Source organism: Colossoma macropomum, unplaced genomic scaffold (genome assembly GCF_904425465.1).
Source record: "Colossoma macropomum unplaced genomic scaffold, Colossoma_macropomum, whole genome shotgun sequence".
Classification (NCBI taxonomy): Eukaryota; Metazoa; Chordata; class Actinopteri; order Characiformes; family Serrasalmidae; genus Colossoma; species Colossoma macropomum.
In genome coordinates this window covers 23,488,352-23,500,628 of record NW_023494787.1, presented here as the reverse complement: position 1 = coordinate 23,500,628, position 12,277 = coordinate 23,488,352, and the positions used below count along the sequence as shown (strand labels likewise).

The 12,277-nt window shown below is 42.1% G+C and overlaps 2 protein-coding genes across 2 annotated transcripts; one reads left to right on the top strand and one right to left on the bottom strand.

The window, feature by feature from the left end:
- The first annotated feature begins 14 nt into the window (after window positions 1-14).
- zcchc17 (zinc finger, CCHC domain containing 17) lies at window positions 15-6,661 on the top strand. The gene is made up of 8 exons (XM_036566555.1): window positions 15-320; window positions 948-1,026; window positions 1,192-1,249; window positions 3,387-3,487; window positions 3,645-3,736; window positions 5,200-5,300; window positions 5,981-6,093; window positions 6,336-6,661. Exons 2-8 carry the CDS (start codon window positions 955-957, stop codon window positions 6,486-6,488), a joined length of 690 nt encoding a protein of 229 aa, XP_036422448.1. The 5' UTR covers window positions 15-320; window positions 948-954; the 3' UTR covers window positions 6,489-6,661.
- A 379-nt stretch (window positions 6,662-7,040) lies between these two features.
- Window positions 7,041-9,413, bottom strand: fabp3 (fatty acid binding protein 3, muscle and heart). Its single transcript, XM_036566557.1, has 4 exons — window positions 9,219-9,413; window positions 7,727-7,899; window positions 7,439-7,540; window positions 7,041-7,244 (listed from the first exon to the last, which is right to left on the bottom strand). Exons 1-4 carry the CDS (start codon window positions 9,289-9,291, stop codon window positions 7,191-7,193), a joined length of 402 nt encoding a protein of 133 aa, XP_036422450.1. The 5' UTR covers window positions 9,292-9,413; the 3' UTR covers window positions 7,041-7,190.
- Window positions 9,414-12,277: the final 2,864 nt, after the last annotated feature.

The window sequence follows — 12,277 nt, the reverse complement described above, 5'->3', positions numbered from 1 at the left end:
GTCGTTTCTTATTGGTTGTGGACTGTGTGAAGGCACATTTGAACAGGAAGCAGTATGTAGAGTAGAACAACAACGCGCTCTTTGAATGGCTTTATTCAGATCCCCCTTCATTCTTTCATTTTAGTGTTTAGCTAACTACGTAAGTGCGAACCAGAAGGCTGTCTGTTGGAATATGCAGTGTTCTTCTAGCGAAAATTCCCGAAGACGTGATACTGCGAGGTGACTGTCTCTAAAGTGAAACTTTACCGGCCGCCGTGAATAGCTGAGCTGAAGAAGACCCCCTAAAAGGACCCTCCACCCAGCAGGACTTAAAGGGAGCAGTAAGTTTTGCTGAATAATCTCCTTACATACGTTTTCCTTCGGCTGCTAAAGTGTTTTTATGAACAGACTGTTGTAGCACTTTTTAAACTAAGAGAGGGGTTCAGTGAAGAACGACGATGGTGTTCAGACTGCTGAACCGATTTGCCAATGTCTGCCCGATGGACATTCATTCAGACTGCACTGCTGTCTCAGCCTTATTCCTCACTTTAATTTGCAACACGATACCTGCTGTACCCAGCCATTTACATGCGAAACATAGGCTACTTTACTCACTTTATGTGCACAAATACTGTGCCCTGCATATTGTCCAGCAAGCCAATGCTTGTGGCCATGCTGCTACGAACTAATACTAATGATCAAAGTACTGATAATACGTGCGCAGTAGTCGTTGCTGCTGCGGACTGACAGGTGGTCTGTTTCTTTCCCCAATCTTATTGTAAAGTGTCCAGTCTCTACTGTCCTGTGTTCAGTGGTTGTATAAGCTAATTATTGCATGTAGAGTAGATTTTTTTTGTGTGTAGTGTTTGTGTAATTGAATTTAATGTAACACAATGTGCTATATTATTCAGTGGTCAGAACAAAATGGCAATTAAGTTAAAAATAAACTTTGGCTTTATTTGTGTTAGAGAGACAATGGCTGATGACCATAGAGAGCCAGCTGGGCTGGATGGACTGCCAGAGCTGTACAGCATCCTACAAGGAGAGGTCAGACCCATCATCAAGTGAACAGAGAGATGCTGTTTCACTGCACTGTTGTTCTATTTTTCTTTTCGTTCTCTTACGCTCTCTCTCGCTCTCTCTCTCTCTCTATCTATCTATCTATCTATCTATCTATGTCTGTTTCTCTTTCCATCTTCCTCTCTTTTGCAGGTGGCTTCTGTAACAGAATATGGAGCCTTTGTCAAGATTCCAGGATACAGGAAGCAAGGTGAGCTTACTCCGTCATTAGCCTGGTCCCAAATGGTGCCCTAAGCCTGGCAGTCCAAATTCCTCACTTTGGTAATGTGAGTAATGTGTAGACTTTTAGGACAAGATACCTCAAGGATGCTTGAGACTGACTTGTGTGTCGTGCAGGCTCCAGTGTATTATAACTAATTTAGATTTTAAGCATAATGCAGCTCAATGGCAAATTAAATCAATAAACAAATGCAGTTTTTCTCACATCTGAATATCTTCATCTCTGCCATGTTGGCCCGATTGATTGGTTCTCACCTGTATCTCAAGGAATTTTGGGTAACAGGCCACTGCTGAGTCTGCATCATTGCAATTCTCACTGAAGGCTGCAGTAAAGGCTTGTACACTCATAACTGTGGACTACAGGCCAGCAAGTGTGCCGTTTTGAACCGGGCTTTTCACTAATTTGGCCCGTTCTGAGTGTTCTTCAGATTTTAATGTGTATTGCATCGGTATAGTGAGTGGCCCCACAGACCTTCAGTTGAGCACACAGTTCAAATAATCTAATTAGAAAAGCACTACCAATAATATAAGATACTTGGAGCTGCCGAGTGTTGGCTAGAGAGGTATAAAGCTCCCCAGCATTTGATTTGATTTGATTGCAGTAGTGGAATTGCATTGTCTAAAATGATGGAGCCCCTTTTGGGAACTTAGGACACCAGTTGCTGTAGTTCTAAAACAGAAATGTTTTCCCATTCTTGCTTGATATAGGATTTCTGCTGCTTAACAGTTTAGGGTCTTTTGTGTCATATTCTTTGTTTCATAATGCCCAAGAAGTTTTCAATAGGTGACAGATCTGGACAGCAGTCAGGCCAGTTTAGCACCCAGCATTTTAGAATGTGGTTTGGCATTATCTTCCTGAAATAATCAAGGCCTGCCCTGAAAAAAACATCATCTGGATGGCAGCATATGTGGCCAGAACCTGTATATATCATTCAGCATTAATGATGCCTTCACAGATGTGTAAGTCACCCATACCATGTGCACTAATGAACCCCTATACTATCATGGATGCTGGCTTTTGAACTGTGCACTGATAGGATGGCTAGTCTTTATTTTGAAGGATGTAGTGTCTATGATTTTCAAAAAGAGCAAAATCTTGATTTGTCGGACCCCTGGACACTTTTCCACTTTGCCTTAGTCCATCTTAAATTAGCTTGGGCCCAGAGAAGGTGATGGCGTTTCTGGATCCTGTTTTTATACACCTTCTTCTTGGCATGGTAGTACCATAGATTATGAAATCCCCAGGTTCTATGCTATTTTATGTTGAGAAACGTTGTTTTTTAATTGTTGCACTATTTGCCCACATAGTCTTTCACAGAGTGGTGAATTCCTCCTCATCTTTACTTCTGAAAGACTCAGCCCCTCTGGGATGCTCTTGTTATACTCAATCATATTACTAACCTGTTGCCAATTTGCCACCAGATTTTTTAATCATTGCACATCTTTACCAGTCTCCACCTCCTGCCCCAATCCACCTTTTTTGAAACGTGTTGCTGGCAACCCATTCAAAATTATATTTTTCAAAAAAAACAATAAAGTTTCTCTGTTTCCACATTTGCTATGTTGTCTTTGTACTATTTTCAATTACATGTATAGGATTTGAATGATTTGCACATCATTGCATTCTGATTTTATTTTATTTACATTTTGCACAGCCACCCAACTTCTTTGGAAACGGTGTTTTACAACTGTGGTTCCCAACCTGGTCCTAAGAGTCCCTGAGATCGTCCATATGTTCTGTCATTTTTACGTGTTGGAGCAAAAATGTCGACTGTCTCGGGTGTCCTGAGGACCAGATTGGGAACCACTGGTTTACTATGTAATTTGCACAGTTAATCTGCTTAGATCTATACACCTACATAATTTTGCACTACTCACATGCACTTCTAGTGTGTGGCTTTATTGTTGGCATTTGAGCTCTAGTTGCACTGTGTATTTGTTGTGCTGTAATTTAGTGTATTGTACTGCATTGTTTTGTCCATTGCATTATGTTTAGTTCTTGTGCTTAGTTCTTTATTTTGTCCTTTTTTTAACGACCATTGTCATTCCATTACATATTTGTAAATATGAAATTTTTTTACAGTAAATTTCTTCTTTGCTTCTCGCAGGGTTGGTTCATAAGAGTGAGATGTCTGCCTCTCGAGTAGATAATCCTGCTGAAATTGTTGATGTTGGTGAGAAAGTTTGGATTAAAGTCATTGGCAGAGAGGTACACACCTGAGTGCAAACCCAGAAAATAAAATACAACTAATAATCAAAGAAATAATTTGCATCTGTATTTTAAGTTGCTACATATTCATTCATTTACTGATAATCTAATGTGCAGATTTTAAACAGTGTTTTTTTCTGTTCGTGTTTTGTGCCAGATTCATGATGATAAAGTCAAACTCTCTTTCTCCATGAAAGCCGTGAATCAAGGGACAGGGCGGGACTTGGATCCGAACAATGTGATGGCAGAGTAAGTAGTCTTACATTATAATCTGTGTGTCCCATTCTCTCTCTCTCTCACACACACAGGTGTATTTTTTGTTAAAATGTGTTTCTCATTTGTGTTTTCGAGTACTAATTCATCCATATTGCATATTTGTAACAATTGAATGCTTTAGGTCATTAAACTACTTTTAATATTAGACAAAGATAACCCAAGTAAAGACAAAATACTGTTTTTAAATGATGATTTTATTTATTGAAGAAAAATGCTGTTTGGCCCTACCTGACCCTAAGTGAGAAAGTAATAACCCCCTTTGCTACTAAATCAAGCAGTTAACCAAATCCAAAGACTATTGGGTTCAGTTTCACTAACCACACCCAGGCATGATTACTGCCAGACCAGTTGAATCTAAACATCACTTAAATAGAACCTGTCTGGCAATGTGAAACAGACTAAAAAGTCTCAAAAAGCAGCAGATGATGCCACTTTCTAAAGAGATTCAAATACAGTTGTGAATCAAAGCCATTGAAACGTACCAGTCTGGAAAGGGTTACAGAGCCATTGCTAAGGCTCTGGGACGCCAGCGAACCACAGTGAGAGCCATTATCCACAAATGGAGAAAACTTGGAACAGTGTGGACCTTCCCAGGAGTGGCTGAACCAGACGGACATCTTAACAACGGGAGGCTTCATTTGCCTCAGTTAGGATCAGTATATACAATTCCACAATAAGAAAGACCCTGGGCAAAAACAGCATCCATGGAAGAGTTGCAAGGTGCAAACCACTGCTGACTAAAAAGAAGACAAAGGTTCATCTTGCATTTGCCAAAAAACATCTAGATGACCCCCAAAACTTTTGGAATAATATTCTGCGGACTGATGAGTCAAAGGTGGAACCTTTTGGGAGACATGGGTCTCGTTACATGTGGTGTAAAGCTACCACTGCATTCCACCAGAAGAGCATCATACCAGCAGTCAAACATGGTGGTGGTAGTGTGATGGTCTGGAGCTGCTTTGCTTCTGCAGGACCTGGATGACTTGTCATAATTGGATTGAACCATAAATTCTGCTCTCTATCAGAAAATCCTGAGGTTGAATGTCCACCCGTCAGATTGTGACCTAAAGCTCAAGCGCAGTTGAGTTATGCAGCATAACAATGATCCAAAGCATCTTTGAATGGCTCAAAAGAAATAAAATTAAAGTTTTGGAGTGATTCAGTGCAAGTAACTGCAAAGGTTTGCCGTTGTTACTGTCAAGGGTGGCAATTACTTTTTCACATGAGTGATGTAAATTTTGAATGCATTTATTGAAGATAAAGATTTAATGATCATTAAAAAGCTGCATTTTGTGTTTACTTGTGTTGTTTTTATCTTATTAAAATTAGTTGGATGATCTGAAATATCTAAATCTGACAAATTAGCAAAAATAGAAAAAATAGTCTGGGGGCAAATACATTTTCACAGCCCTGTATGTATGATTGTGCACATACAGGCAGGACGCACGCAGGCGAAGGCGCTTCCAGGATAATACAAGTCAGAGAATCACGCTCGAGGCTGTGCTTAACACCACCTGTAAGAAGTGTGGGTGCACAGGTAAGAATATGAAAAATTAAATATGAACAAATCACAGTTGTTACCTAACCACACCATGATAACCAAAGATAAAATCTTTAATTTTGCTACTTTCATCAAAGCCAAACCACAAGCCTTGCAGCAAACCTTAGTTTATACTTTTACATTCATATCGGGTAAACCACAAACCCCTTAAGAATGTCACCAAAACAGAAGCACTGAAGCAACTGAAATGTAACATACACATGCTTTGTACAGCATGGCTAAATCTAGTATTATCACTTCAATTAGAAAAGTCATAATAATTAGTCACATTTTTTAATGTGGTGAGAGAAGTTGCATATGCTGCTGAATTTATTGCATTATCATTACCAAATCAACATAAATCCATTGACAGCAATTCATATGAATAGTTTTAACTTGCTCTTTTATTTGTAGACTTTGTGTTGGGATTTCAAGTGTTTTCTGTTTTTCCAGATCCCACTTTAAAATCTTAGTTTAGAACACCTCGACGACTACAGCACTCAAAATGGATGAATTATATTAAAATGAGCACTCTCGAGGCCTGGGCTAGGTTTTGTATCTTCTCATTGGTCCTGTTTTGGCTTGAGGCTAAGCAATTGTCGTGACAGCTGTGTGGGACTATCAAAGTATGCCAGAGACACAAGGTCCAAGTGTATCATGCATGTGTTTGCTCTCAGGTCACTTTGCAAAGGACTGTTTCTCACAGCCTGGCCTGCAGTACAGTTTGGTGCCAGAAGAGGAGGAACCAGCCAGCCAGAGCACCCAATCAGAGCCTCAGAAACGAAAGAAGGTTGTAACACACCCCTTAGACCCACCCTTTTGGCAACTATTAGATTTATAGTATAAGAAGAAACCCAGCAGGCATCCAGTTGCATAACCCTACTCTCATTTATCAAGCTTTTCCTCTATGCCTTGTTACTTATCTTTCTCTCTGATATAGTTGCCATGGACTAATATTCTAAAGTGTTTAACCTGTTCAGTTCTGTTCAGTTTCTTTGTGTGGTTTCATATTATTTCTCTCTCCACTCACAGGAAAAGAAAGCTAAGAAAGAGAAGAAGAAAGAGCGAAAAAGAGAGAATTCTTCTTCTGACAGCAGTGATGACACCAAAAGAGCAAGACACTCCCATACACATTCTGAAAAGAAGAAAAAGCACAAGAAGCATAAACACAAAAAACACAAGTGAATGCAATATAAGGAATTTGGTTTTGGCTTTTTCAAATGTAGTTATTTTGTGCTTTTTTGTGTGCACGAGCAAAGGACTGAATTTGTGTCTTGGAACACAAGGCAAAGATGTACTTATCAGTCTTGAGAAATGTTTTTCTGAAAAGGAAAAATAAACAAAGGTTGTTGGCTTCAGAAAGGTTTGGGTTTAGTGGTGAAAGGTCAAGCAGCGTGGTCCTACATGACCTCCCTTCACCTGGTAACACAGGCAAGACACTCATCAGCTCAAAGTAGAACACGGGTCACAGGAACATGCTTAAATTAGAAGATGTACAGAACAGTTCCAAACAAATATGCAGTGACATAGCACACTAACACACCTCCCTTGCCTTGGAGCTGGTGATGGAAATACTGACTGGTATAAATAGTCTGTGTGATGGACTTGTGACGGCTCTGGCACAGTGATGCAGCAGCTCCAGTACAGTGGTTTAAGGTGAGAAATCTTAAACTGGACACAAATTGTACCCTTATGGCATATCATATCAGAAAAGATCAAGTAATCCATGAGAACACATTGTTTTTGGGTGTAAAAGGTAGTTTTATTCCCTTTTTGGGTACAGAACAAAGAAAAGGGACAAGGACTATTAACAACCGTTGGAAATGTACTTGACCAAAGAGAAGGCATATGCAGGACCAAGGACAGGGTTGCAGGACGGGTTTCATTTCACTCTGCTTTCAAGTAGGATCGTGTACAGACAACTTCACCGAGCGTTAGCGTCTGTCAAAGGGGAAAAAAAAAAAAAAGCAAGACGAATCAGCAAACAAACGTGCCAGTGCGCACGCGTTCTCTCCTAGAGTCAGCAACTAATACAGGCAGCATCCCATTAGCAAGGTTCACCAACTGCTGACACACAAAAACTCAGGACTATAGTCAGAGACTCCCAACCACACATGCATGCTGGTAGTACTCACCAATGTGAGACTGTTGCCGTCGACTTCTCGGACCAGTGTTGTCTCTTTGCCATCCCATTTCTGAACATGCACCAACTTGCCTCCATCAATGGTCACCAAAGACTGAAACACAGGAAGGGGCACTCAATAAGCAAAACAACACACACACACACACACACACACACACAAGCTCCATGGCTAAAAGTGGTAAAAATGCTGGAGGCCTGTTGCAAAGCATGGATTTAGCACTTCCATGCATCATTACGGTAATGTAATGAAAATGCATCACACTGCAGTGCTTGCATGTACCTTGACTTTACGGTCATCTGCGGTGGTCTCGTCAAACTCTTCTCCCAGTTTGAATTTTATCTCTGTGGTCTTGAAAGTGCTGACTGTCTTTAGTGTGATGACATCCCCTTCCAAGGAAATGATGGTGGTGGGTTTGGTCATGCTGCCAACCTGACGTGTCGCAAAGCCCACACCTAATACACACAATGCACAAAAAAACCTGGTCGCACACATGTTCACTGCAATACTAAGACCACAAAATAATGCTGTTAACAGTTACAAGGCTTTGTCCATAGCTGACGTTCTGCACTCCAGTAGAGTATGTCAGTGTTTAGCTAATAACAAAAGTAGTTGAACAAACCCCCCCCCACACAGTTTAAGCACAAAAACACTTCTGTGTACTGGAAGGATCACATGTTCCACTCTTGCAGGAAATACTTTTCTCAGTGTGCTTAACACAGCCACACAGACAGAGCCTAAGGCTAGACTGACCAATACAGTCGCTCTGCCTTGCATTCACTCACGCCACCCCCCACTAACATTCACGTGTTAATCATGGGTGAATGTGTCCCAGCAGATGACTAAACTCTGGAACGGTCAAAACGGTCAAATCAACAATCCCAGGCTTGCACAGGCGGAGAGTGTAATCTGCTAATATTGATTTGTTCTGTAAATACAGTGAGTCAGTGTGGACAGGAGGTGACCCTGACCTCTGACACAAATCTGAATTTCAAATTTAGTATCAAGCATGTTTGAAAAGAAACCCCCAAGCGCCGGCCACGCCCCAGAGCCGCCCCAAATTACCCCCCCACCCATCACCCACTCCCCGATCACTGCCACCCTTCTCTCTGAGAACCCCATCCCCCTCATCTGTCCCTCCCGATCTCTTTCACTCAAGGCTGTGCCCTTAGACACTAGATCAACTCAACAAACGTCTATTGTGTGCATGCGATCGTGTGAGCGATCAGCAGAGGAGGGGCAGTGCTGCGAGCTGCGAGCTTGGACGTGTCGGGCCTAATGTTACCTTTCTCCAGAACAAGAGTCAAGTCAACACAGGCCAACTTGAAACACTCGCAGCACAGCATAACTGAACTCTCACGGTACACTTCAAATATGAAAGCCGAGACGTACAGGAGATGGAGATGCATGTCAGTAGGAACGGGTTAGATCAGCCAGTACGGTGCTGATTACTCCCCTGCATCTACAAGCTATTTGGAAACGGCCCATCTCTGCACCCACGTGGTAGAGCGGCGCGATGCATGTAATCGAGCTAGCAGCTGCAAGCATGACCGAGGGATCCTCCCTGCACCACACGCGCTTGCACCTGCAGACACACACTGCTTCTAGTTTTCAGCACAAAATAACTGTGCGTTCGCCTTCTCGCACCCCTGAACGGCGTTTTAATGCTCTCAGCGCAGTATCATTCACGAGGACCTCACCGCGTTTTAGCAACGCAATAGCGACAGCACGCGCGCTCAAGCACCTGCTCGCGCTCTCACCCTCACATACTCACCGAGAGCCTTCATGTAGTCGTCGAAATTCTTGCTCTCCTTCAGGTTCCACGTGCCAACGAAAGCCTCAACCATGGTTTCTGCCGTGCGAAAGCGAAACGTTGAGCGAAAAGAACGGCGAGGAGGAGAATGAGCGAGTGGATGATGGGAGACAGAATATGAGAGAAGGGGAGCCGAGCTCGTGCAATCTTACTGGCCGATTTATACCGGCTGTTCATGACGTCAGCGCAACTGCCTGACAAGAGGGCGGGCTGATGGAGGAGGGAGGACAAGAGTGTGTGTGTGTGTGTGTGTGTGTGTGTGTGTGTGTGTGTGTGAGAGAGAGAGAGAGAGAGAGAGAGAGAGAGAAAGAAAGAACGAAAAAGATGGGGGGATGGTGGATGGGAGCTGAACGGAAGAATTAAGAAAGGAAGGGAAGGAGCACAACAACAGCTGTATTAACAGTGGCCGTGCTTGAGAGATAGATAGACAGAGAAAGAAAGATTGTTCACAGAGGCCTGCAGCAAAATGTCTAGCTTGTAGAGATAAGAAGTTTCAAGGCTGGAGAAAAAGGAATGTGGAGGAGAAGAGTGATTGATTTAGGGTCGAGGTCAAACAGTGTCATGCAAAATCTCTTTTCCATCTGCCTCATTCTCCGCCCCCACCCCTCTGCCCTCTCTCTCCGTCTTTCTTGACCTCAGGTCATTGTATTTCTTGTTTCCCACCCTCAGTATTTTAGGACAGCGTGTTTGCTGCTCAGTTCAGTGTATTGTAGTTGCTATCTGCGTGGTTGGTCTTACACACTCCAAAACACTCAACAGGTAGCATTACACCTCATGATGTAGTCAGCCCCTCCTCAGAAGCACGAGGATGAGTTTACAGACCAGGCAGCTGACCCAATGAGAGCAATTGTCCTCTCTCTCTCTCTCTCTCTCTCTCTCTCTCTCTCTCTCTCTCTCTCTCTCTCTCTCACTCTCTCTATGTCTCTACTGCTCTGTCTCTCTGTTGACCTTTTTGTGTTGGAATGCATGTAAATGCTTTGTTGTTGTCATTACAAAGTCTTAGGTCTGAGTGTAAGGTTCTGTATTATTTATACTGGGGACTTATCAGAAAGCAGATGTTGTGCTGTTCACGGCCATTAGCAAACATCTGTTCCTGTTTGTTCCTCTTGGTCAACAGCTTCCTGCTGTGGTCAACTAGGGTTGAGCTGAAGGAATTAACAGTGGTTTCCATCACGAGTCTGCTGTAAGAAATGTGGAGAGACATCATGCCTACAGTAACCTAAGTGAAAACTCTACAAATACAACTGGGACTAGTTATAGAGCAGTACTATGGGTAATAGTAGTAACATGTAATACACTTAAGACATCACAATCTACTTCAGTCTGCTTCAGTCCAGCCCACCATACTCACTAAGATGTGTCAACTATTTTAGAGATGATCTAAGACGTGGTGTCAAAATGAATTCCTGAAAGGCCACAGCTATGCAATGTTTAGTGCTTTCCTGCTCTAAGAAACCTTATTCTGTTCATGAGTTGCTTTGGTGTGTTAAAGCAGCAATTTAGAATGGTAGTTTTTGTTCTTTATAGTGTAAGGTATGTGATAACATGTAAAGCAGAGCTGACCTCACATGAGCTCTCTGCTAAGGTAAAAAGGAATAAATCTAGAGAGAAGGCCCAGTTCAGAGCAGATTAAAGCCAGACACAATGTAACAGGTTTGAACAGAGTGTGTAGATAAACTCTAAACTAGTGGGAACTTACAGGAATTTCTGAGTTCTTTTTCCCCAAAGACAGCCATGCCTTATCTTTCATGCTTGAAATTTTCTAGCAAAAAGATTCTTCTTAGGAAGAACCCTTGCAGAGTTGAACACTTACATATGCATATACAGTGCTGCGAAAAAGTATTTGCCCCCTTTTATGCATTTTTGTCACAGCTGAGTGTTTCAGATCATCAATCTACTTTTATTATTAGACAGTGGTAACCCAAGTAAGCATAAAATGCTGTTTTTGAATGATGATTTCAATTATTGAAGGAAAAATGCTGTTCAGCCCTACCTGGCCCAATTTGAAAAAGGAATGTCCCCTTAGCTACTAAATCAAGCAGTTAACCAAATTCAACTGACTATTTGGTTTAATTTCACTAGCCACACCCAAGCATGATTACTGCCAGACCTGTTGTATCTAAACATCATTTAAATAGAACCTGTCTGGCAATGTGAAGTAGGCTAGAGGGTTTTAAAAAGCAGCACATGATGCCACGTTCTAAATAGATTCAAATACAGATCTGAAACAAAGTCACTAAAATCTACCAGTCTGGAAAGGGTTACAAAGCCATTGCTAAGGCTCTGGGACTCCAGCGAACCACAATGAGAGCCATTATCCACAAATGGAGAAAGCTCAGAACAGCAGTGAACAAGGAGTGGCCAGCCTACCAAAATTTCACCAAAAGCGCATAAACAACTCATCCAGGAGATCACAAAAGAACCTAGACAAACATCTGAAGAACCTCAGGCCTCACTTGCCTCAGTTAAGTTCAATGTACACGACTCCACAATAAGAAAGACCCTGGGCAAAAATGGCATCCATGGGAGAGTTGCAAGGTGTAAGCCACTGCTGACCAAAAAGAACACAAAGACTTCGTCTAGATGACCACCTGAAGAAAATCCTGAGGGAGAACATTTACTACCTAAAGCTTGTGTGCAGCTGGGTTGTGCAGCAGGACAATGATCCGAAGCACACAAGCAGGTCTACCTCTGAAAGTCTCAAAAGAAACAAAATTAAGGTTTTGGAGTGGCCGAGTCAAAGTCCTGACTTGAATCCCATTGAGATGCTGTGGCAAGACATTAAACGGGCTAAAATCCTTCCATGTAGCCAAATTAAAACAATTCTGCAAAGAAGAATGGCCCAAAATTCCTCCACAGTGATGTAAAGGACTTATCGCTAGTTATCACAAAGGTTTGATTGCAGTTGTTATTGTCAAGGGTGGCACAACCAGTTATTAGTTAGGGGAGGCAATTACTTTTTCACATGGGTGATGTAGATTTAAAAAAATCTTTACCTTCACTAAATGGAATGATCATTT

What these genes read in the sequence shown, in the direction of transcription:
- zcchc17 (XM_036566555.1), top strand. Translation starts at nt 955, where the DNA reads ATGGCTGATGACCATAGAGAGCCAGCTGGGCTGGATGGACTGCCAGAG. An exon ending in ACAGCATCCTACAAGGAGAG is followed by an intron (nt 1,027 to 1,191) that starts GTCAGACCCATC and finishes TCTCTTTTGCAG; the next exon opens with GTGGCTTCTGTAACAGAATA. An exon ending in TAAGAAGTGTGGGTGCACAG is followed by an intron (nt 5,301 to 5,980) that starts GTAAGAATATGA and finishes GTTTGCTCTCAG; the next exon opens with GTCACTTTGCAAAGGACTGT.
- fabp3 (XM_036566557.1), bottom strand. Translation starts at nt 9,291, where the DNA reads ATGGTTGAGGCTTTCGTTGGCACGTGGAACCTGAAGGAGAGCAAGAAT. An exon ending in CGACTACATGAAGGCTCTCG is followed by an intron (nt 7,900 to 9,218) that starts GTGAGTATGTGA and finishes TGTGTGTATTAG; the next exon opens with GTGTGGGCTTTGCGACACGT. An exon ending in CAGATGACCGTAAAGTCAAG is followed by an intron (nt 7,541 to 7,726) that starts GTACATGCAAGC and finishes CCTGTGTTTCAG; the next exon opens with TCTTTGGTGACCATTGATGG.